General features: G+C 40.6%; 1 protein-coding gene across 1 annotated transcript in view; it reads left to right on the forward strand.

The window, feature by feature from the left end:
- Positions 1 to 26,229, forward strand: part of LOC103252075 (microtubule-actin cross-linking factor 1) — a 237,477-nt gene that overhangs the window by 38,957 nt on the left and 172,291 nt on the right. Inside the window, exons 5-19 of the mRNA XM_021708921.1 lie at positions 13,540 to 13,706; positions 14,823 to 14,935; positions 15,037 to 15,143; positions 15,687 to 15,806; positions 15,930 to 16,025; positions 16,670 to 16,797; positions 16,883 to 16,976; positions 17,184 to 17,338; positions 18,075 to 18,351; positions 19,768 to 19,896; positions 20,952 to 21,029; positions 21,921 to 22,082; positions 23,711 to 23,815; positions 24,458 to 24,553; positions 26,002 to 26,127. Of these exons, the coding sequence (XP_021564596.1) occupies positions 13,540 to 13,706; positions 14,823 to 14,935; positions 15,037 to 15,143; positions 15,687 to 15,806; positions 15,930 to 16,025; positions 16,670 to 16,797; positions 16,883 to 16,976; positions 17,184 to 17,338; positions 18,075 to 18,351; positions 19,768 to 19,896; positions 20,952 to 21,029; positions 21,921 to 22,082; positions 23,711 to 23,815; positions 24,458 to 24,553; positions 26,002 to 26,127 (1,953 nt within the window). The remainder of the gene's footprint in view (positions 1 to 13,539; positions 13,707 to 14,822; positions 14,936 to 15,036; positions 15,144 to 15,686; positions 15,807 to 15,929; positions 16,026 to 16,669; positions 16,798 to 16,882; positions 16,977 to 17,183; positions 17,339 to 18,074; positions 18,352 to 19,767; positions 19,897 to 20,951; positions 21,030 to 21,920; positions 22,083 to 23,710; positions 23,816 to 24,457; positions 24,554 to 26,001; positions 26,128 to 26,229) is intronic.

The following is a 26,229-nucleotide window of genomic DNA, read 5'->3' on the forward strand; positions in this document are numbered from 1 at the left end:
AAAGGAGATATTCAGCTTGAGTTTCGAAGCAGTGCTTTGCCCAGGACAAACAACCCCACCAACACAGAAAATCAAGACCAACTTTCAGAGGACTGTAGTATGGGGGGAGGAACCAAGAGTGTTTCGAGTGTCCCTCAGACAGAGTCTTGGCTTGTAGAATGTTCTGTTCCTTCATCATCACTCCTGGACCAGTCGGGAGGCCATAGACATGCAGAGCTTACCCACATGGGTCGAGTGCCCTCCCAGGGTCCCAGACTGCCTACTTCTCGAAGTGATTTATCTATCAGTGGCTTGACTGTGAGCATTTTGCCCTCTTCCTCTGGCTATGGCAGCGATGGGCCACGCTTACATGGGATCCAGCCTAAAGATACAGAACCTGAAAAGAGCTCCACATCCTTCTCAGAAGAGGATGGTACTCTTTCTTTGGAGGCAAACCACACCCCATCATGGGGTCTGGAAGAGGTAGGGGAGTATGTCTAGGGGATAATCAAACTGCTGTTTGGATTCCTGGCCCTCAAATGTATTAAAGTGGAGTGTGGTAAGCAGTGAGCATCTGGGTGCTTCTCAAACTCACCCCCATGTTTGGGCCTTGTGAGTTAGTGACTACTAGGGCTCAACAGGCAGAGTCTATTTCAGATCTGCCCCTTGATGTTTGAAACCAAGCCTTGTCTCCGGAGAATCCCTGATTCTGAGTAGCCAAGCGGCATAATTGTGTGAACTGTCTGGTGGGGTTATCTCTCAGGGTGCAGTGTTAGATAGTACTTACTCTCAGGCAGGTCCAATTATCAGCTTCCCTGCTACCAGAAGATGTGTTTTAGCACAAAGAATGATGGGGAGGCCTAGCCGAATCTCTGGAATGAATGTAGAATGAGTGAAGGGGCTGGGCTTGAGGCAGCTAGCTATCATCTGTGTACTTGCTCCTCTCCCCTGGAGATTGATGTTCTGACTAGATGGAGCTGATACAATCCCGTTTCTATGAGGAAACCTCTAATAACAACATTCATTCAGTATTTGTATAGGTGGAGATGTCTCATTCTTCTTTGGTTCCTAATTTCAGTATTAGAGGAGGGGGCACAGACTTATCTGGGTATCAGTGAGAGGAGAGAGAGAGAGTTTAGGGCAGTTTGAAGGTTCAGGGCTAGAAAAGTTTGTTTTGTGATGGATCTTGTTTAGGGCTTTAACATTTTTTTTGTTTTTGAAGTATATGTTGAAGCAGTGGTGGTGATGGTGGTGGCGGTGGTGGTAGCGGCAATGCTGGTTGTTGTGAATGTTTTTAAGGGTCAAGGAGCAAGTGAGAATTCAGAGATCTGAGCACTGAGATAAGGACTCATCAGGCCTCTGAGTATCATAGCATTTGGTGTGTACGTGTGAGATTGTGTAGGTGATTGAAGTTACAATGCACCAGTGACCAAAGAACTTTTGCTGTCATGTTGGGCTGTACCACAGAAATAATAAAAACTTTAGAATCTCAAAGCAGTAGAGGTGGAAGATTAAGTAGGGTATTTTCCTTGCCTGGGCTGTGGGCAGCTGATACTATACAGGGCCTACTGATGCCCTGCTTGTCACTGGCAGCATGAGACTGAGAATAGACGCAGATTTTAAACTGATCTAGGCTTAAAATTTTCTGTTTGGAGATGGATTTCTCCCATGGACAGCCCTCTATTACTGGAGTTTAGAGACGCCCAACAAATTGAAGAGAAACAGGCCATTGAACAATGTCTATTATATGAATGGGCAAGGGGCTTCTTGGGCCTCATATAAGAATAGAGATGCGGAGTATGAGAATTTTGGCTTCATTGGATAAGAAGGAATGCCACAGTCAACATTTATCTAATATAAACTGGAATGGATATAGAGTTGGGGGTAAAACCAACTGCTGAACTGATTGCTTTCTTTTTTTTTTGAGTCGGTGTCTCATTCTGTCACTCTGGCTGGAGTACAGTGGCATGCTCACAGTCACCACAGCCTCTACCTGCTGGCGATCCTTCTGCCTCAGCCTTCCAAGTAGCTGGAACTACAGGCATGCCCCACCACACCTGGCTAATTTTTTTATTTTTTGTAGAGATGAGGTCTCGCCAAGTTGCCCAGGCTGGCTCAAACCCCTGAGCTCAGGCAATCCTCTCACCTTCGCTTCCCAAAGTGCTGGGATTACAGGCATGAGCCACTGTGCTGAATTGATTGCTCTTTTAATACCACTGGCATTAAAGTTGAAATTGTGGAATTATCACACTATCTTGGGTACATGTTCATAATTGAGTGTGAGATTTTTAGAAAGTTTGGAGTATAAAATCTTGGGGACTTCTGGTGAAATCAGTCCTAGGTAATGGACCCTAGATAGCAATGGCACTTTTGTATGGGCTGGATCTCAACATTGGGAAAGGAATGTTCTTTAGTAGTTGGTGAGGAGTTGTAAGGAAAAGATTGGTGGGAGAAGAAACCTTTGGACCACAGTTCATAGTTCGACAGTATTGATAGGGGTGTGATTCTTTTGCTGCTCGGTATGAGTCAAATTGGTATGTGACTTTTCTGGGCAGCCCAGTCTCTCTATCCATTCCTTCTATCTTCAATGCAGACATAGCTAGACTACTTTGTTTTAACCAAGGCTGAACAACTAGGTGACTGAGTCTCAACTCAGATAGCTGGTATGTTTCTAAGGTTGTGTCTATCCTGTTATATGGGGACCACAGACTAACTACTCTATATGACAGATAAGAGATAATGTCTCAAGATAAGTGTGAAATCTCTTCAGAATGAAAGTCCTTAAGGCTAAGGGGTCTGAATCTCTCACTAGTCTCTGAAGAAGCTATCTTCTGGGAGCTCCTCCCCTTACTGCCAGGCTGTTCACAGGCCTTTAGCACAGCAGCAGCCAGAGTCAAGAGGGCAGCATGTACTGACACTGATGCAAGGCAAGAGGACCTGATGTAACATGAGCTCCCTCTGCTGAGAGTGAGAACACTGGGAGGACACAGGTCAGAAGAGCGGCTGCTACTGTTCATACACCAGCTTCTTCCTCACACACCAACTTCTTGAGGTGGCTGGAAGTTCAACAGTGTTGATTTTTTGTTTGCTATTTTGTTTTTGATATATCAGAGCAGTAACCCCCCTCAGAAACGAATTTGAGTTCCAGAGTGATGTCTGTCCTTGGCATAACTCAGGCCGAGTTCTCTCTCCTGTTGATTTGTCTAGGGCTTGTTGATGGGAGTGGAACCAGGCTACGGATAAACATAAACTTTCATAATGGATTTTGCTGCTTTCCAGGATAGAGAGAAATGGGAACTGATCTTGCATCTTGCTGACTGGGGTTTAGATAATAGAAGTTAAATGATCTGCTTTTTTGTTCACCAGGTATAGTTGATACATCCCTTGCTAGGAAATAATTGACACAGAAGCGGGATGACGGGTCAGCTGACAAATAGGGTTTTCAGAATGATAAATAAACTAGGATTTGGAGCTAGATGGAAACAGGCTAATAGCAATTGTACTTTGATAACAGACAAAGGCCTCTTTCTCTGCCTCATTCCTTCTCTCAAGCTCCCTATTTCCAGCTGCCATCAATATCCATAATACCTGACTTAATTGCACAGGGAAAGAAATGTTGAAAATCCCTTTCTCCTCCCCATCTTGGCTCCCACTGCCAATCTCCTGCCCACACTGTGAGTGGATCCTGTTGAATGAAGAATTTGACTCTATACCAGTGCCCTTTGCCACAAACCCTTGGGTCCCTACACTTTCAGGTGACTAGTCAGATAACACTGAGGACTAGAAATGATGAGAAAGAACTTGGTTGATATATTATTTTCTGGGCTCAGCCTTTTCAGTTTACAAGTACCCCTTTCCCATTTTTCCTTTTTAATGATAGGGAAAGTTGTTTTATTAATATTGACTTTGCATTGCTAGAAGAAAGCAAAATTAACTAGATGATTCTGTTGGAGGAATACAGAAGTTCTAGTAAGATCTTTGTTTAAGGAAGAATTTTGTTATTTTCTTTTCTTTTTTTTTTTTTTTTTGAGTTGGAATCTCTTGTTGCCCAGGCTGAAGTGGAGTGACTTGCTCATGGCCACCGCAGCCTCGACCTATTGGGCTTAGTCGATCCTTCCGCCTCAGCCTTCCAAGTAGCTGGAACTACAGACACACGCCACCATGCTTGGCTAGTTTTTGTGATTTATTGTAGAAATGAGATCTCACCAAGTTGCCCAGGCTGGTCTCAAACCCCCGGGCTCAGGTAATCCTCTTGCCTAGGCCTCCCAAAGTGCTGGCATTACAGACTGAGCCACCGTGCCTGACCTGAATTTTGTTTCTTTTTTTAAAAAATGTACTTAATTAAAAATATTACTAAAGAAATACCATCATTTAGGTGTAACAACCAGAATAAAACCAATAGTAAGATATCCACCCCTCCACCCCCCTTTTTAAAGAGTCGGGCTCTCAGCTACATTGCTCAGACTGGAGTGCAGTAGCTCTTCACAGGCATAATCATAGCTCACTATAGCTTTGAACTTCTGGGCTCAAGTAATCTTTCCACCTCAGCCTCTGGAGCAGCGGGCACTACAGATACCATTTTATACTCATCAGATTGGCAGAAAATAAAAACTCTGAAAATACCAGTGTAGGCGAGGATGTAGAATGAAGGGAAAACCTCTTCATAGCCTGTGGGTGGAAGTATAAATTGGTACTGTTCTTTACAGAGTAGTTTGACAATATTTTATAGAATTGAAAAATGCCCATATTCTGTGACCTCGGGTTTCCATTCTAGATATAGTCCTTAGTGGAACCTCAAAGACTCAGAATTTGAATACTGTGAAAGGAGAACCTCCTGACTTTACTTAACTCTCGTTTTGGAAATAAGCACTTCTTTCTATTTCCCACAAATACAACTGCCATTAGATCTCTCTAGCTGGGCACCTTGTAATGAACCACTGCAACTGTGCCCTTAACCTGCTTCTTGAATGAAAAGTTTCAAGGTCTCTAATGCCTTTTCTGTAGTGGGAGATGAGGTCAGCTATAATAGAAACTTCAGGACATGAGAAGTAAGTATCTACTTGCTTAGAACATCTAGTCTCACTCACTGAGACTTATATAGAGTTACAAAGCCCAAATTCCTCAGTTTGGTATTCCGACTCCTTTGTAATCTATCTTTTTTCCTATCAGTTCCCAATTAGAACCTTCCCATTTTATTTAACAAGTTGACCCCTTAACTCTCTATTATTCCTCTTTCAACTTATCTCAATTTCTTTTGTACACTTTGTTTACATGTACTTTTTTTTTTTTTTTTTTGAGTTGGAGTCTCACTCTGTCGCCCAGACTGGAGTGCAGTGGCCGCTCCCGGCCACTGCAGCCTTGCCTGCTGGGCTCCAGCGATCCTTCCACCTCAACTTTGCAAGTAGCTGGAACTACAGGCGTGCGCTACCATGCCCGGCTAATTTTTTTTTTTTAATTTATTGTAGAGATGAGGGCTCACCAAGTTGCCCAGGCGGGTCTCGAACCTGCAGGCTCAGGCAGTCGACTCACCTCAGCCTCCCAACAGGCTGAGCCACCAAGCCCGGTTGACATATACTTTCTACCTGGAATTCTTTTTGTCTATCCAATAACATCCTTCAAAGAAGGGAGTTTTTTTGGTTTTTTTTTTGTTTTGAATTGGAGTTTTATTTTGTTGCCCAGGCTGTAGTGCCTGATCGTGGCTCACTACAGCCTTGACTCGTGCTCAGGCAATCCTTCTACCTCAGCCTCCCAAGTAGCTAGGACTGTAGGCATGTGTCACCACTCCTGGCTTATTTTTAAAATTCTTTTTGTAGAGTTGAGGTCTCACTACATTGCCCAGACTGTTCTTGAACTTCTGGTCTCAAGTGATCCTCCTGCCTTGGCCTCCAAAGTGTTGGGATTACAATCGTGAGTCACCATGCCTGGCCAAGATGAGTTTATTTATTTATTTTTAATTTAATTTAATTTTATTTTATTTTTGAGTTGAAGTCTCACTCTGTTGCCCAGGCTGGAGTGCAGTAGCATGCTCATGGCCACCATGGCCTCGACCTGCTAGGCTCAGGTGATCCTTCTGCCTCAGCCTTCCAAGTAGCTGGAACTACAGGTGTGCACCACCACACCCAGCTAATTTATTTATTTATTTCTTGTAGAGATGAGGTCTCACCAAGTTGCCCAGGCTGGTCACAAACCCATGAGCTCAGGCAATCCTCTCACCTCAGCCTCCCAAAGTGCTGGGATTACAGGGGTGAGCCACTGTGCTGGGCCAAGTTTAAACCATACTTTTTTAAGAACTCTTTTTAATCAGTTTAGCCCATAGTACTTTTCCATTCTACTGAGATTCTATATTTGATATTATATAATTATTGCTCTCATTTTGGGGCACTAAATTATGTTATTCTTTCATGTGACCTGCCATAAAAATATAAGGTGAGCTTCTTTTTCCTCTAGAAATTAGCTTTCAGAAAGAGGGATTCTCTTTGTATTTGGCTTCTTATAAAGTATTTCTTGTTATCAGACTCCCAGTAAGGTTATAGTCAGTTCATGAAAAAAAAAAAAAGAATAAATCTGTGTCACCATCTGCTGGTTTAATCAATATTGATTTTTGTAGAGATCATCTGACATAATTGGTTACACAAACAAAAAAAAGACCAAAAATTTAAGAAAGTTTTAGTTATTATTCCTAGGAATTTAGCTTTCTAATTTAAAGGATTGAATGTAATTGTATACAAGCCAATAACATGAAAACATCACTTTAAAAAAAAATCACTTATAAAACACACACACACAGCAAGTAGTCACATAATGGAGATCATAAATAAGCACAACAGAATGAATGAAAAAAAAAAAACAAATCCAATGTTATGCAGTTGTGGTTTGAAATGAAATTTCTGGAGATACTATAGACTCAGAAAAGTGCTGTTGCATCTCAAACATCTTGAAAAGAAATGTAGATAATGTTTTCTAGAAAATATACTTAGAAAACAGCTTTTTTTTTTGTCTGATCATTAGACTTTATTTTTACAAATAGTTTTAGATTTGCAGAAAAATTGCAAAAATAATACAGAGTTCCCATACATCCCACATCCAATTTCCCCAATTCTCTTACATTAATATGGTACATTTGTCACCATGAATTAACCAGTATTGATACATTATTATTAACTAAAGTCTATAGTTTATTCAGATTTCCTTAGGGTTTTGTTTTTTTTTTTTGAGTTGGAGTCTCAGTTTTGTCGCCCAGGCTGGAGTGCAGTGGTACACTCATGGCCACTGCAGCCTTGATTTTCCACCTTAGGCGATCCTTCTGCCTCAGCCTTCCAAGTAGCCCGGCTAGTTTTTGTGATTTATTGTAGAGGTCTCACCAAGTTGCCCAGGCTGGTCTCAAACCCCCAGGCTCAGGCAGTCTTCTCGCCTTGGCCTCCCCAAATGCTGGGATTACAGGCCAAGCCACCATGCCTGGACTCCTTAGGGGTTTTTTTAACCTAATTTTTTTTTTTTTTGTTCCAGGATCCCATCCACAACACTACATTAAGCTTAGTTCTCATGGCTCCTTTTGCCTGTGGCAGTTTCTCAGACTGTCCTTGTTTTTGATAGCCTTGACAGTTTTAAGGTATACTAGTCAAATATTTTGTAGGATGGTCCTCTATTGGAATTTGTCTAATGTTTTTCTCCTGATTAGACTGGTGTTATGGGTTTTGAGAATGAAAACCCCAGAGGTAAAATGTAATTTTTGCCATGTTATCAAGGGTACATAGTATCAACATGATTTATTACTACTGATGATGACCTCAGCTAAGGGAGTGTGTGTGAGACATGAGATGACCACGGCAGCACGATTGGCCTAGACTTTTCTTTCTGAGGATAAAATTTCTTGCCCACAGCTCAGCCTCATTTTGACTTTTAAAGAATTCTTTGTTTTGAAAGCCTGAATCTTCCCCATAAGTTACCCTTGATTTTCTCCTCAACTCGTTTAACTCCATCGTCTCTAGTTTTCCTACCCATCACTGTCAGCTCCTCTTAAAAAAGGTACTTCAATTTCTGCTGACAGTAGAAAGCAGCTTTATTGATGAAAAGACATCAATATTAAAGATACAAGTAAAGTTTGAGTAATATATTTTTTTGAAATTGTAAAGGCAGAAAAAACGTTATTTCTATTAACATTAGATATACTGTTTAATCTTGAATATGTGGGCCAGGTATGGTTGCTCACACCTCTAATCCCAGCACTTGGGAGGCTGAGCGGGAGGATCCCTTGAGGCTATGAGTTTCAGACCAACCTGGGTGATATAGTGAAACTCCATGGCTATCAAAAAAAAAAAAGAATTTAACTGGGAGTAGTGGCATGTGCCTGCCTAGCTACCCGGAGGCTAAGGTAGGAGGATCACTTCAGGCCAGGAATTCAAGACCAGCGTGGGCAGCCTAGTAAGGCCCTGTTTCTTTCTTTCTTTATTTTTTTAAAGGGAGAGAAAAGGAAAAAAAAGGGAAAACTAGATAAATAAATATGTGTGAATAAATTTCTAAAAATGTGTACATTCAAGAGACCATGAAACTTCTCTTCCTCTATCCCTCTTTTTTTTTTAAGTTGGAGTCTCACTCTGTTGCCCAGACTGGAGTACAGTAGCATGCTCTCAGCCACCACAGCCTCAACGTACTGGGGATCCTTCAGCCTCAGCCTTCCAAGTAGCTGGAACCACAGGCATGCGCCACCACACCCACCTAATTTTTTTATTTACTGTAGAGATGAGGTCTTACCAAGTTGCCCAGGCTGGTCTCAAATGTGTGGGCTCAGGCAGTCCTCTCACCTTGGCCTTCTAAAGTGTTGGGATTATAGTTCGTGAGCTACCGTGCCCGGCCTCTATCCCTCTTTTATTGCATCTGTTTGTTGTCATCTGGGAAAATATTTGGGGTAACCTTATTCTAGTCTAGTTATGGCACGTCTCAACTAAGTTCTTCCAGGGAGAGCATGTCTTTTGTGTTATTTTTCCCTTTTAAATAGAAGGCTAGCATCTACTTAATAAAACTCCGCATAGATGTTGTCCAAGTAGTTCTTAGGCATTGCTGGTTTGTGTTACTTGCTTACCTCTGTCATGACATGGATCGCTTTGTATAGTAAATTGTCTCCTTAATTAAATTGTTTGTACTTGAGGTCTTAGGCTTTGTTTTTATTTTGAGATATCAAGAATTTAAATACAGCCCCTAGTACATAATGGTTACTTGAAAAATATTAATAGAATAAATAAATGGTGTGTAACTTTTTTTGTTCTACTCCGTGGTGGCTGGCATAGTGGTTAAAAAAAAAAAAAGATATTGGTCAATACCGGGCTCGGTGGCTCAACCTGTAATCCCGCGCCTTTGGGAGGCTGAGGTGAGTGGATTGCCTGAGCCCGCGGGTTCGAGACCTGCCTGGGCAACTTGGCGAGACCTCATCTCTACAATAAATCAAAAAATTAGTCGGGCGTGGTAGCGCGAGCCTGTAGTTCCAGCTCCTTGAAAGGCTAAGGTGGAAGGATCGCTGGAGCCCAGCAGGTCGAGGCTGCGGTGGCCGGAAACGGCCACTGCACTCCAGTCTGGGCGACAGAGTAAGACTCAAAAAAAAAGATATTGGTCAATATATACTTACTGAATTATTAGGAAGATATTGAGTTTCTGAGAATGCTTCGGAGAAGGACTTCTTAACCAAGCCTTGGGAAGTGTGGGTTGAACGAAAATTCAAGTGAAATTTGCATATTCTCTAGCATGGTATTGAGGCTGTTCTCCCTCTCCAAATGCCTTCCTGCTTAAAACACAGATGAGGGAGAAAGCTCCCTGAGACTGAAGCTGGATTTCTGCATTTGGGAGATTAAGGTAAAAGCTTCAGTAAAGCCCAAAGAACAGCACTGCGCACATACATCACATGTGAGTATTACAAGAAGAGATGGACAAAAGCCCAGTTTAATTACTGAGATGGTTGTGATGATAATCCCATATTTCTCATCCAGTTTACAGTCTAGGAAGGGCCCTAATATAAACAGGGTAGGTTTTTTTCCCTCTTGAGTTATCCACATATTTCTCTGTCTCATTACAGCTGTGTTTAAAATCTGAAGTAAAGCTGTACATTGAAGTAGTTTCAGTGCTGTATACAGAAATACTGTGATTGTCAGATGGGAGATGCTATCAAAGAGACTGACTGTGGTTGTAATGGACATACAAGATCAATGGAATTTCATTTTGGGGTAAAGAACCCAAATACTCATTTAATTTTGCTTATTCAAGTTCCATTTATTTTTACTTGAGCAAATCTATTTCCTGTTCTCAACAGTATTTCACTTTAATATTTATGTGAAATAACTACAGTAAAGGTAGTGGGATATGTTAGCCAGTGAAAAAGGCAGCTAGAAATGTTGTTAAGGGGAACTGAAATAGAATTGGTACCAGAAAGAGCTGTATATACTGAGCTCACAGGATGATAGCTTGGGCACCATGATCCATTATCAGGTCCTCAACTTTGCAGCTTCATTGCTCTTTTTTGAGGGGTGGGGTGGGGTATACATGGAGTTGATTGGGTTTTAGGGAATTGACTCACACTTTTCACACTTGTAGGAAGATGGTGTGAATTAATTAATTTGCAAAATGAATTTTAACTGCCAGGTGATTAAGTGTTTGAATAAACCGCTTGGTGCATTTTATTGTTTTAGAATATTTATATGAGAAGCAAATAATAATATGAAGGTTGTCAGGTGAACATGGAGTCAGAGCAGAGAAGTGATGGTTGGAGGATAGATTTGCAGTATGGTCTTTTTTCTTTTTTTTTGAGTTGGAGTCTCACTCTTTCGCTCAGGCTGGAGTGCAGTGGCACGCTCACTGCCACTGCAGCTTCAACCTGCTGGGCTCAGGAGATCCTTCTGCCTCAGCCTTTCAAGTAACTGGAACTTCTGGCACACGCCACCATACCTGGCTAATTTTTTGATTTATTGTAGAGATGAGGTCTCACCAAGTTGTCCAGGCTGGTCTTGAACCCGTGGGCTCAGGCAATCCTCTCACCTTGGCCTCCCAAAGTGCTGGGATTATAGGCATGAGCCACTGTGCCTGGCTGCGGTATGGTCTTATTAACTGGCATCATCAAAGTGTGATAGCATAGTTTCTTCTATAGAGATGTACTTGTCAAGGACTTGAGAACCCTTGTGCCTAGAATCTGCTGGGTAGGGCACCACTTCACCTTTGATACCCAGAGGCAGTACTTCCTGGCTTCCCTTTTCTAGTCTCCATGCAAATTTCCCATACTCTTCTGTTCTTAGTTTTTCTTCAGACATCTTTGTAACATTTAGTAGTCTGCAGGTTTTCTTTTATTCTCAATAAAGTATCAAAGTTATTGGCCCTGTTTTTCCTGATTTTAAAGTATCTTCTGCTAATATTTAATTTCATCTATTATGAATTGAAATTTGGTATGTTAAATTTAGTAGTCAGACACTTGGACGTGCCTTTTTATTCATTGCCCTCTTATACTGACTGCCAGGGAGGCAACTACTTTCAAGATACTGTGCCTGAAAGACCGAATGTTCTGTTGCCACACCAGTGTTTTTCTCTGTATCAAACATCCAGACCAAAAATTGTGCTGGAAGTGCTGTTTATGCTGTGTTATTATAGGAAGGAAATTTGTGTTCCCTAGACACTGCCTATATCACCTTATTTGATACTTATAATGACCCTATGAGAAACTTATTATCCTGTTTTAAATATGGGCAAAATGGGGCACAGGAGGCTTTAGTGATTTGCCTGGCAGTCACATTTCTAGTAAATGCCTCCTTTCAACTGCATGTCTGTGATTCAAAGGCTTATGTTTTTCCTTGTTAATAAAGATTATTTTATAGTTGTTATTATAAAAGTAAAGTGTGGTCATTATTTAAAGTCCTGGAAAAAGAAAAATAGGAAGAAAATAAAACTATAGGAAGAAAAAAGTATATTTCCACTCTGGGGGAGACCATTAACATTATTAGCCTAATCTTGTTTGACTTTACATACTGCTTTGAATTCGCTAAGTAAGTTTGCTGTCAAAAAATAGCTTGACTCTGGATTCTGTATAACCTTTATCCCCATATACTTTTATTTACTTATTTTTATTATTTTGTTTATGAACCAATGATTATTAATTAGAACATGTTAAGTTCCCACCCTATAACCAGCACAACACTAGGTGCAATGGGCAATATACAGAAGGCCTGTGTCCACTGAGTCTCAGGGTTGGAGGTTACTTCTTACTCAAGTAGTGAGGAGCCATCCCTCATAGGGACTGCTGTTTATTTCTTAGATAGGTCTGATTTTTATGATGTGGTGCCAGCTCCTTAGGAAACCTAGTCTTGGGGAGATAAAATTAAATATATGAAATAATAGCCAGTAATGCAAAATAACATTGAATTAAGTGATTATACAGACTGTCAGTGTTGTGAGAGTTAGACTAGTAAGAATTAGAGGAAGATCACATCCATATAAGGAAGAGGGAAGGGAACTTTATTTGTTGAGCATAACCCTGACTTTGGGCTAGGTGTTATATGATCTTGTTGATTATCACAGCAACCCTAAAAAGATGGTAGGTATTATTCCCACTTTACAGGATTCAAATGCTGGTCTGTGTGGAATTAAGAGCATGCACTTTTTCCTGTCCTGCACTGCCATTTCTCTGAAGTAGGTCTTGTGCTATATTTTGAGGTTTCTTAAATTAGCTTTTTTTTTTTGTTATAAAATTGTATATTATGTAGAAAATTTGGAAAATATAAAAATCATCTGTAATGTACCACTCAGAGATAACTGTGACTACTGGTTTACTATATTTCTGTCTAGTATTTACACTTGCATACATATAGTGCATGCATCTATGTAACAAACCTATATATGTACCCATGTATGCATATATACACATTTGATTGTCACACTGTATCTTTTTTTACATTGTATATCTTTTATACAAAATCAGGATTATTATATATATTATTTTGTTTACTTTATTCTTTTTATAAAATTTGGTAACCATTTTTATATGTTTTAAAATTTTCTAACGCATGCCTTTGTAATAGCTACAAAGAATTCTGTTCTGCTATAATTGTCCTATAATTGTAACCAATTAAAGTTTAAGCTTTTTATAACTTTTTGCCAAATAATGTTTACTATCTTTGATAGATATTCTTGCATAAATTTATTTATACATATCTCTGATGATTTCCTATGAAGTTATATATATGTTTTAAGACTTTTGATTCAAAACAGACATCCAGAGAAGTTATGCTATTTATACTCTCACTTGTGGCAGTCTAAGAGAATACCCAGTTTTAGATAGTTTAATCAACCTTGAGTACTATCTTTTAAAAAAAACAAACCCTTCCTAGTTTGATAGGTAAAAAATAATCTCTCATGGTTTAAATTTGCATTTCTTTGACTAGCAAGAATGTGAATATATGTCGGAATTGTCATCTAAAGTTCTGCCAGTCTTGCATCTCTCTCTTCTTCTAAGAGCCATAATGGATGGAGAAGAGAAGGTTAAAAGGTTTCGTCTTATTTATAATGAATTGCTCCCTGTCCCTCTTTTGGTAGATCTCTGACATCTACATTAGTGGGGAATCAGGCGACATGTCAGCCAAGGAGAAACTACTTCTGTGGACCCAGAAGGTGACAGCTGGTTACACAGGAATCAAATGCACCAACTTTTCTTCCTGCTGGAGTGATGGGAAGATGTTCAATGCACTTATTCATCGATACAGGTAAGTACTATGGAATTTCTGTGCTCCTAGCAGGATCTTCACCTCACCTCTTATTTGTAATGAGATATAATGCTGTTTTTTCCTCTCGATCGAGAATCAAAGCACTGATTCATTTATTCATTTGAAAAAGGGATATTTCTTGAACTCCTACATTTTTAGGCATTGGACACAAAAATGAGCAAAAACTCTTGCTCTCGTGGAGTTTATCTTCCACTGGGGAGAATAGGCAACAAATAAATACATGCTGTCATAAAGGGGTAAATGCAGTGGAGGGATATGGAGAGAATGGCAGAAGTTTGTGGTATTTTGGACAGGATGGTCAGAAATGGTCTCTTTGATGAGTGTGTTGGAGTAGAGCCTTGATGGAGTGAGCCATGCAGGCCTCTGGGGTCAGAGCATTTCAGTTGGAGGAAATAGCAAGGGTGAAGGGCCTGGAGCAAAGGCTTACTTAGAATGATTAGGTGGCTAAAGTGAGTTGAGTGAGGAAGATTGGAATTCTGAATGACAAAAATCAATACTATTGAGCTCTTAGTGGTTATAAGCATGCCATTTTTCAGTGCTAGTTTATGATTCCTTTCCCATGAAACTCAACAAATCTACTGTTGTATAAGTTTAGGATTAGGGAGCATTGGACTTCTGGTGTGTAATTAAAAATGGGATTAGACTGGGCACCGTGACTCATACCTATAATCCCAGCAATTTGGGAAGCTGAGGTAGGAGGATTGCTTGAGCCTAGTGGTCAAGACCAGCCTCGGCAACATAGTGAGGACTCATCTCCACAAAACAATAAAAAAATTAACCGTGTTTGGTGGTACATGCCTGTAGTCCTAGCTACTTTGGAGACTGAGGTGGGAGGATCACCCCAACCCAGGAGTTAGAGGTTACACTGTGCTATGATTGTGCCACTGTACTCGAGCCTGGGGGACAGAGAGAGACCTTGTCTCTGAAAATAAATATATAAATAAAAATGGGGTTAATACCCTTTAGACCTCCTACTTTGTCTCTCACTCACTCAGTATTTTTCAACTCTGGGAACTTTTCAGAGGTTTTCTTTGTGTGAACTCATATGTGATGTGTAGATGGTGGACTTTCATGTGCTTTGGTGGACTTTTACAGACCGGATCTGGTAGACATGGAGAGGGTGCAAATTCAAAGTAATCGAGAGAATCTAGAACAGGCCTTCGAAGTGGCAGAAAGACTGGGGGTTACCCGCTTGCTGGATGCAGAAGGTGAGAGTTTACTGAACTTGAGTATGTTTGTCATGTATTCACTGGTCCTTCTTCTGGCCAATTCCTTTGTTCTAAGAAATTTCTTGTCCATTCTTTCTCAGATGTGGATGTGCCATCTCCAGATGAAAAGTCTGTAATCACTTATGTGTCTTCAATTTATGATGCCTTCCCTAAAGTCCCTGAGGGTGGAGAAGGGATCAGTGCTACGGTAAAATAACATTTTCCTAAATTATCTTCTGATTTTGATTTGTTTGGGTGGAATGCATTGATTAGACAATGTTTCTTAAGCACTCATGTATACAAAACAGACTGAATCCATGCTATCTTTATCATACATGGGCACTGTCCTTGGGCCTGGAAATGAGTCTAGATATTGCTAATTTTGTAGCATTGAGCACAGAATGTTTGGTGCTAAATGTCAGCAAAGAATGTACCTCTTTCCCAGCTGTAATTCAAGATGATGCAGCATTTTCTCAGCTACTAACATCAGCTTGATTAGATATATCACAGATCTTTTCGGAATATTTTTAGTAGCTTGGTTCATAGCCTTTCTAGGTGTCAGGAAATTGAATCCCATCCTGAGAGCCCTTGAGGAGCTATGAAACTGGGACTGTGAGCATTATACTGAGCAGCTGTCTAGGCAGTTAGAAGAAAGGGATTTTATATGGTTTGTGGTGGCCTGAGCTACTTTCTCCTGTACTTGTTTTGGATATTGCTAATCAGGTGTGTGATGTTTACCTTCTGGCAATAGGAAGTGGACTCCAGGTGGCAAGAATACCAAAGCCGAGTGGACTCCCTCATTCCCTGGATCAAACAGCATACAATACTGATGTCAGATAAATCTTTCCCCCAAAACCCTGTTGAACTAAAGGTAAAGTCAGGGGCTTACATTTTTTTAATAAATTATTTCTAGAGTATAAGTTTCAGAGCTTATCACTACTGGGTGAGGTGAAAATTTGGGCATTCATTCATTCACCAAATATTAATTTTGTAGGCACTTTATAACCAATATATACACTTCAAAGAAACAGAAATTCTGGCCAAGGAGAGAGAAAAAGGAAGAATTGAAGAATTATATAAATTATTAGAGGTAAGGAAGCTTATCCTTTGCTAAGTCATGGGGTTTGCTGGTTTGTACTGTTGTTGCTTCATAATTAGATGGATTCCCCATATTTGCTTCACAAATTGCATTAGTAGCAGTATTCTCAGGATGACAAATAGGGCACCACTCTCAGGTCTTAAAAATTTATGGTGAAGAAGCAGTATCAACCATCTATATTTTCTAAAGGACTTAGTGAAAAACAACATATATTTATTCAGAAATATTTATGGGTGAATTTTCTTACTTCTCGGAAGGAAGCTAAGTCTTTCTCTAGGGTAGAAAGAAAAGAGACTTTCATTTTCATTTTGATTCCTAGAGAATTTGAAGTTGTAGGAGTGGGCATTTAACCTTGCCAGAATGGGGATTATTGAGGAAACATGAGGATTTGTAGAAAGCCTAGAAGGAATGGAAGGACTTAAGAGTAGGTAGTCCCTCCATTCCAGGAGCAGTTTTTTGGCTCTTCATCTTAAGGTGAGACACTGCTAAATAATTGGTTGCCTTCTCATGTGAGACAGTAGGGAAAACTACTGATAGACTGGATAAAGAAGCAAGAAGTGATATACAAAGAGTAAATGAAAACTGGCACCAGAGAGCATGGTTGTGTTTTTGGGCTGAAAGAGTATCCCTTTCAGGTATGGATTGAATTTGGCCGAATTAAACTGCCTCAAGGTTATCACCCTAATGATGTGGAAGAAGAATGGGGAAAGCTCATCATAGAGATGCTGGAGCGAGAGAAATCACTTCGGCCAGCTGTAGAGAGGTGGGCCAGAACCTAAGGGTGATCGGCATTACTTAATGGGCTGCTTTGAGCCTTGTACTTGACTATGGTTTTTATCTTCTTTAAGACTGGAGTTGCTGCTACAGATTGCAAACAAAATCCAGAATGGTGCTTTGAACTGTGAAGAAAAACTAACACTAGCTAAGAATACACTGCAAGCTGTAAGTCTTTGACTGTTTTGTCCCCCTTCTTATGCCACATGTTTTCTGCTTCTCATCCTCTGCTTTAATGGTCAAACTTCACAGCTGAAGAATCCAGCTGTGTTATTCTCTCTTTTTTTGGCATTGTGGAAGGCTCTTTGGCTCCCCCATCCTAGTCAATGGGGGCAATGGATGTTTTCCTATGCTTATTCTCTCTTTCTGTCTCAGGATGCTGCTCACCTGGAATCAGGTCAGCCGGTACAGTGTGAATCTGATGTCATCATGTACATTCAGGAGTGTGAAGGTCTCATCAGGCAACTGCAGGTGGATCTCCAGATCCTACGGGATGAGAATTACTACCAGCTAGAAGAACTGGCTTTTAGGTAAGAAAAAGGTACTCAAATGGAGGGCTTGCATACTGCTGAGGCTCATGCATAAAGAGTCAGGCACTGAATCTTAGAACTTGGACTTTGGAGGTCAGTGTCTCAGTGGGGATACTACAGGTATTTTGGGCAGGAAAGTTATCTTAGTGGAGGACAGTTTCCCTTTATTGCAACCCTTTCCTGGTAAGTATCTATAGGAGTCCCCCAGTTATTGTGGTATCTTGTAATGTTTCCACATATTTCAGAATAACTTTCTGGGATGTGATAGCATATCTGGTTTAGAAACAGTGTTGATCTGATGCATTGTTTTATGCAGGAGGAAACTGAGACCCACAGAAGAGGATTTGCAGGAATGCCTAAAGTTACATGGCTAGTTTGTATAGAGCCACGACTAGGACCCACATCTCTTGACCCCTAATCTATTGTTTATTTTGTTATACTATCCAGGTGTTGGATGGATGGATGGATGTACAGATGGATGGACAGACAGACAGACAGACAGATAGATAGATATTGGCTTGCTTCCTTCCAGTTAACACTGTAATTTGGCATTTGCCTTAATGCCAAATGACTCTGAACTAGATAAAGATGTTAACAATCACCTTGCATTCATGTGCCTTTTTTCTTTTTCAAAACACTTCTAATATGATCTTATTTTTATTTTTTATCACTTTTTTGTCAAATGAATAGGGAAGATTTTATTTGAAAAAGTTTGTTATGTTTTCTTCCATCTCAGGGTCATGCGTTTACAGGATGAGCTGGTTACCTTGCGTCTAGAGTGTACAAACCTGTACCGGAAAGGCCATTTCACTTCACTTGAATTGGCTCCACCCTTAACTTTAACCACTACTCATCTGAAAGCAGAACCCTTAACCAAGGCAACCCATTCTTCTTCTACCTCTTGGTTCCGAAAGCCTATGACTCGAGCTGAACTTGTGGCTATCTCGTCTTCTGAAGATGAAGGCAATCTCCGATTTGTTTATGAACTACTGTCTTGGGTAGAGGAGATGCAGGTGGGTATATGTCCAAAAGACTTATGCAGTGCAATGCCAGTGAGATGTTTCCTGGCTCCATCAGCTTATCCAAGAGGACTAGGTTTCTCTGTGTCCCTTGTACAGATTCCATTAATAGTAATTTTATCAACTATTATTATTATTAATTATTATTATAATTATTTTGGGGGGAGCTCTCACCATGTCACCCAGACTGCACTTGAACTCCTGGGCTTAAACAGTCCTCCTACCTCAGCTTCACAATTAGCTGATGTGTGCCCCCATGTCTGACTTTATTCTCTTAATTATTGATCCTACCTGGAACCCAATTTCCCTTCTCCTTAAATCTTAAATGAATAGTGCCAGCACAGATCCTCACAACCCCACACTGAATGGCATACAGTTTTCTAATTTGAAGCCCTGGGAATCTGTTCCCTTCAGGTAACTTTACTCTAAGTTAGAGTTTGGGGAAAATTTGCAGTGTCTAAATCTGTTATCTTTTCTGAAATTTCCTCATTGACAGAGGAGTTTATTCTTTATTTTGTTTAAGCAAGACTGCTGTTTTCCACAATTCCAAGTGGCACTGTTTACATGTGTTCTAGGACAATGGTTCAAATTTGATATTGTCCCTATCCATCTAACCCTTTTGTTTTATATTAATTTCTTCCCAGTCTCAGATAATAGATTCCCCATGTACCAATATATAACAATATCCAAAGACAACCTGTTTTAAAATTATTTTCCATTGGCCAATCATTGATGCCTTGAATGAGACTAAATATTTTTAGATGTTTCTCTCCTATATCAGTTCTTTTTTTTTTTTTCCTGAATTGGAGTCTCACTCTGTTGCCTACGCAGTGCAGTGGCATGATTACGGACACCACAGCCTTGACCTACTGGTCTCAGGCAATCCTTCCGCCTCAACCTTCCAAGTAGCTGATACTATAGGCGCACACTGCCACGCCTATCTTATTTTATGATATATTGTAGAAACGAGGTCTCACCAAGTTGCCTAGCTGGTCTCCTCTTACCTCAGCCTCCCAAAGTGCTGGGATTGGACTTGAGCCACCACTCCCAGCCCTTATATCAGTTCTGATTGTGAAATGAAGAGACTTCACAAAAAGAAATGCCTAAACTGTAAAGTTAAGCACATTAAGCCTGTGAAGACCCTTTTCTGATTACTTCAAGAGTGTATTCCCCTAATGCAGCAGCAAAGGGCTATTTCTGTTGTGGTGGTTGGTGGGCTTTGCTCTACATCTCCTTGAGGGTGATTATGGCATATTTTCCTGTAAAAGGCATAGAAAACATTGATGGAGATGGTTTAGGTATCCTTTTGCTCAATCCTCTACCCATCCCTATCCAAACATTGATTCTGACCATTTTCTTCTCATACCAACTTAGCAGTAAAATATTACATACATATTTTCTCTTTCTCAGATGAAACTGGAACGAGCAGAGTGGGGCAATGACCTGCCTAGTGTGGAGTTGCAGCTAGAAACGCAGCAACATATCCACACCAGTGTAGAAGAACTGGGTTCAAGTGTCAAAGAGGCCAGGTTGTATGAGGTGTGTAGCCTTCAGAATCCATTATGGGAGGGACAGGATTGCAATGGATAGTAGGACAGTAGGTACAGTAAAGCTATCTCTAAGGAGAAACAGGACGCTGGAAAAGAATTAGAATGATGACTAGCTCTTTCTGACAAATTTACTCTTCACATGAAGTGTCTCTGTTAATCTCTGAAATAAATTTGAGAGGAAGGTATTTTTATTGTACCCCCCACCCCCTTTTTTTGAGTTGGAATCTCACTCTGTCGCCCAGGCTGGAGTACAGTCACACCCTCATGGCCACCGTAACCTCGACCTGCTGGGATCCGGGGATCCTTGCGCCTCGGCCTTCCAAGTAGCTGGAACTACAGGCATGCGCTACCATGCCCAGCTAATTTTTAAATTTTATTGTAGAGACGAAGTCTCACCATGTTGCCCAGGCTGGTCTCAAACCCATGGGCTCAGGCAATCCTCTTGCCTCGGCCTCCCAAAGTGCTGGGATTACAGGCTTGAGCCACTGCATCTGGCCCTATAAACCCCTTTTTTACTATCATTAACTTAATTTTTACTACAAGTGAAACTGGAATCTAATGTCAGAATTAATATGTATTGGATACAGTATCCAAACTCAGGCCCTGTGCCTCTAAAAGGTCATGCTCTTTTCACTTCTTCATCTGTCTTACAATAGAGAGCTGGTATGGGAAAACTATTCACTCGGTCTTTCTGAAGACTATTCACTCACTCATTATTCTATCTTGCTATTTTAAAAATTTCAACAATCCCTTTCAAGAAAGCGACTGAGTAGTTTGGGAATCATCAGGCATAGGTTTTACTTAAAAGTCTCTCACAATTGCTGGAAACACAGGATAGCAGTTGTAGTTACCCTGCTGGACTGTGCTACTCAATGCTGCTCCAGGCTATAAAATCTGACCCGGAGATTTGTTGCATAAGCTTCTGTTTTCTTAGAACAGCCAGTCCTTATCTATATGTAGACATAATGTTTACATAGTTGAAACCATAGCATATAGTACATATTCTTTCTTTAATGTATTTTTATTTCATGCATTTCTTATTAGGGAAAGATGTCCCCAAATTTCCACACCAGCTATGCTGAAACTCTTGGAAAGCTGGAGACACAGTATTGTAAATTGAGGGTAAGTCTCGGCCGACTCTCTTATGTTCAGCTCCTGGAAAGTCTGTTCCCTCTAATCAACTTTCTTTTCTAATTCAGAAAACTTGTGGTTTTGTTCTATTTTGGTTTTTTGCTTATTAGGTTATATCATTTTTTTAATGCAGTTGTTCATATGTATTATAACATTTTCTCAATTTTCTTAGTCGTTCGGAAACCACTGTTCCAGAAAGTTTTTAGATCCTATCCTATCTATCATGATTCACCAAACCAGTGGCTGTATGTGCTTTGAGACACCAAAATAAATGTTTGAGATTAGTAGAGAAGAAATTCCCTCTTCATCCCTGTCAAGGTTGTCCAGAGTAGGACAGGTATAGGATCATTTTTTATTCAGGGAGCCCACAAGGCCTTATGTATTTTATCATCTGTCTAGGATTGACAAGGGCTCTGGGAGTCTTGCATCAAGCTTGTACAGAATTTGTACAAAATATATGGAGAAGAACCTAGAGATTAAAAGGCAAGGCTAAATTTGACATCAAATTTACTGAGTTATTCTTTCCTTTTATTTTTTTAAGTTGGAGACTCACTCTGTCACCCAGACTGTAGTGTAGTGGCATGCTCACAGCCACCGCAGGTAATCTTTCTACCTCAGCCTTTCAAGTAGCTGGAATCACAGGCATGCACTACCAAGCCTGGCTAATTTTTTTTTTAATTGTAGAGGCGAGGTCTCACCATGTTGTTCAGGCTGGTCTCGAACCCCTGAGTTCAGACAATCCTCTCGTCTCTGCTTCTCAAAGTGCTGGGATTATAGGCGTGAGCCTGTGCGCCCAGCTATTCTTTTCTTTGATGTCAAATGTGCTGTCTTCTACAGATGCAAAACCTGGCATTCTAACTTTGTAATCCTTGCTTTGTCTAGGAAACTTCGAGCTTCCGGATGAGGCACCTTCAAAGTCTGCATAAATTTGTCTCCAGAGCTACAGCTGAGTTGATCTGGTTGAATGAGAAGGAGGAGGAGGAACTGGCATATGACTGGAGTGACAACAATCCCAATATCTCAGCCAAGAAGAATTACTTCTCTGTGAGTCTAGCACAGCAGACCTGTCATATTTATTTAATAGCAGCTGAAGGAGACAGAGGGACTAGTCTGCCAAAAGCTTGGGTGACTGGAGTTGCACTCTGCTAGATGGAGTAGGGACTCTGCTCAATGCATCTGTGCATGTGGAAGTGTATATGGAGAGGGGTAATAGAGTCCTAAAATTAATTTGACTAGGATGCATTTAGAAAGGCAGTGTCTGGGGTGAATAGAGCAGCAATCTGTAAACTGAGTTATTTTAGAAGCAGTACAACTTTGTGGTTAAGATTGTAGGCTTTGGAATGATACAGACCTAAATTCAAATTCTTATTCTTTCACTCACAAGCTTTATGGTCTTATTTAATTTCTCTGTACCTTTGTTAAATGGGATAATAGCACCACTTCAAAGGATTGTATAAAAGATTAAGATTTAATAAGTTAATTTAGGCAAAGCACTTAGTATAGTATTGTGTAACTGGAGTATACTCTTGGCTTCACACAAATTTCTGAATTATCCTTAATTCATTTAATAATTTTTTGGTTTCAGTTCCCTCATTTGTAAAATTGGAAGAAAACTTCAGCATTGAACAATGGCACAGTGCTTTTATTACTTTCAATGAAAGATGTAGACCAGTAGAGTTCTCTTTTTTAGTTACTTATATTTCCACACTCAATTTTTTTTTTTGAGTTGGAATCTCACTCTGTTGCCCAGACTGGAGTATAGTGGCACGCTCATGGCCACAGCAACCTTGACTTGCTTGGCTCAGGTGATCCTTCTACTCAGGCTTCATAGTAACTGGAACTATAGGCACGTGCCACCACACCCGGCTAATTTTTGATTTATTGTAGAGATACAGTCTCACCAAGTTGCCCAGGCTGGTCTTGAACCCTCAGGCTCAGGCAGTCCTCTCACTTCAGCCTCCCAAAGTTCTGGCATTATAGGCATGAGCCACCGTGCCCGGCATCAAAAGATTTTAAAGATTTTGTAAACTATGCAAATAGGGAGTTTTTTGTTTTTGTTTTTGTCCAAGACTCACTTTAGACACTTTAATTCTATTGATTTAGGTTTTTAAAAAAACAGACTTCTCTAAATTGGAGAATGACATATGATTCTTCTGAAGTGAAGAAGAAAGAATGGATACTATAATATGAGAAGTTGTATAAGAACTAAAATTAGGCTGTGATATAAAAAGAAAATACTCCAAAAATATCAAGGAGAAAGAATAAATCAGTATCCAGTGTCACAGAAATGCTGGCATTTAAATTGGGTCCTGGAGTCAGTAGAATTTAGAGTCAGAGAAGAACTTTGTAAACTGAGGGAACAGTCCATCTACTGGTGTGTTATGTACTGTATTCACTCCAACGAAGTTATCTCCTTTCTTTGCTCCATTTTGTGTTTCCCCACATTATTCAGGTCTAGCTCTGGTCCCATGCCCTTGGTGAATCACTTTCCAATAATTTCAACATTTTTGTCCTTCTCAGCAGTTCTCTGACATATGTTGTTTATATGTCTCACTTTGGCACCAGTTCTGTGTTGTAGGCGCCTTTAAAGTAGGGTAGGGAACACAGCATTTTCTTTGTGCTGCCCACTCCCTTAATAGCACTTATTCCATAAAATTGAATTCCATTTTTAGGAGTTGACAATGGAGCTGGAGGAGAAACAGGATGCGTTTCGTTCTCTACAAGATACAGCAGAACTGCTGTCACTTGAGAACCACCCAGCCAAGCAGACGGTGGAGGTATGTGATTTGAGAATGTGTGGATGTCAGATGCTCAAGAGAGTTTTGTTGAAAAAGTATACAAATTAGAGGCTTTGTTCTACTGAAAGATCTGGAGAAAGTATTATTTGTCTTGGGTCTTCTCCCTTCATCCCAGACTGTTCCTATAGCTCCTCAAAAGCCTGCAAATAGTTTTGATACTCAGGAACACTACTGAGAGAAATGATAGAAGAAACATTGGCTCCTAACTTTAGGATAAAAAGTGATTTGGACCATATTTTTTCAAATAACTGGCCTGACAGATCTTGCCGCTTGTTGGTGTGGTGCCTTTGCCCAAAGAAGAGAAACAGTGGTGAAATCTAGGAGGGGTTTATTTATGGCTGGGTTTTGCTGGCCAGATCATTTTGTTGCAACTGAGTGTGGAAGAGGCCTTTTCTATGTAACTCCTAACAAAACCATATTGGATAAAAGGCAAGCCTCTTATTCATCAGAAGCATTGAGCAGATGCCAGTCAGGTATCTCCCATGTCTCTTCTGTTATTAGCAGAGTTCACACACACACACACACACACACACACACACACACACACACACACACACACACACACACACACACACGATCTCTTAAACTCATGCCCTTCTCTCTGCTGTTTGGTTGTTGCAGGCTTACAGTGCTGCTGTCCAGTCTCAGCTGCAGTGGATGAAGCAGCTGTGCTTGTGTGTTGAGCAGCATGTGAAAGAGAATTCTGCTTACTTTCAGGTATGGGGGGGTTTGTGTTTGTGTGTTGGCGTACATACATATGGTGAAGGGTGAGGTTCAAAACACATCTATCGGCCGGGCTCGGTGGCTCAGCCTGTAATCCCACGCTTTGGGAGGCCGAGGTGAGTGAATTGTCTGACCCTGTGGGTTTGAGATCCACCCGGGCAAATTGGTGAGACCTCATCTCTACAATAAATAAAAAATTAGCTGGGCATGGTAGCACGTGCCTGTAGTTCCAGCTACTTGGAAGGCTGAGGTGGAAGGATCGCTGGAGCCCAGCAGGTCAAGGCTGCGGTGGCCGGGAGCGTGCCACTGCATTCCAGTCTGGGCGACAGAGTGAGACTCCAACTCAAAACAAAACAAAACAAAACAAAAAAACACATCTATCAAACCTGGGAAACATGAGACCCCATCTCCATGAAAAATTTAAAAATTAGCTGTGCTTGGGAAGACCATTTGAGCTGAGGAAGTCGACGCTACAGTGAGCTATAATCAATCATGCCAATGCATTCCAGCCTAGAAGACAGAGTGAGACAGTGTCTCTAAAATCAAATAACAAAACACATCTATATCAGTTCACTTTTAATATATAAGTCGCCATCCCCAAACTTAGTTGCTTAAAACAGTAATCATTTGGTTAGTGCATGGTTCTGTGAGTTAGCAATTTGGGTTAGGCTCAACTGCGTGGTTCTTCTCATCTTGCTTATCTTACTGGCAGGCTGGAGCCTGGTTGTTCTCAAATGGCATCACTCCACATGTTTGACAGTTGGCTGGGGTAATGGGGTACCAGGCAACGTGTCTCTTACTTCCAACAGCCTTCACAAAGTGACTATGTTCCATCAGTAGCAAGAGAGAGCAAGTGCCAGGACACAAGTGCTTTTTTTCTGTGTCTGTCACATTTATTAATGTGCCTTTGACCAAAGCAAGTTATGTAGCCATGCCCAACTTCAAGGGGAAGAGAAATGGACCCTATCTCTGGATGCAAGGAGCTGTAAGATATTAGGGCCTTTTTTAAAAAAAAAATCTGTCACAACATGAAAGAATACACTGTTTATTTTCAGGTAAGGTAGGAAGAGGAAATAAACTATTATCTCTGTTTTTGCCCTTAATTAATCTCCCTGATTATTTTGTAATCATATCAATGAATTGAAACATTTGATCACTCAATCTCTAGACTTTTCATGAAAAGTCTAATATACCTCACAGCCAAGTTATGACACCAGCCAGAAGTCAAGAGCAAAGAGCAGTAATTTTTGAGGGAGAGAAACACGCTAACTCTTCTATGGGGATTAGTAGGCTTTGTGGTAGTCATCAGTAATATTCTGCTGACATAGCATTTTAGCTTCTGTGACCTTTATAATGAACTATCACTAATCCAGTGGAGCATAGTAAGGCTGTTCTTTCTTAGGTAACATATAAGAAGGCATTCTTCCCTTATGTTCCCACAGTTCTTCAGTGATGCACGGGATCTAGAGTCATTCTTGAGGAACCTCCAAGACTCCATCAAACGAAAATATTCCTGTGACCACAATACCAGTTTATCTCGCCTTGAGGACCTGCTCCAGGACTCTATGGTGGGTGTTGCATCAGTGGACATGACTACTTCTGAGAAACAGTAAACCATATATATCAGCTGCTGCTGTTTAATATCCTTGAAAGCTCCAGGGCAATGGGTC

This window comes from Carlito syrichta, unplaced genomic scaffold (assembly GCF_000164805.1).
Source record: "Carlito syrichta isolate Samal-C Ts95f unplaced genomic scaffold, Tarsius_syrichta-2.0.1 Scaffold153578, whole genome shotgun sequence".
In the NCBI taxonomy this organism is placed as follows: domain Eukaryota; kingdom Metazoa; phylum Chordata; class Mammalia; order Primates; family Tarsiidae; genus Carlito; species Carlito syrichta.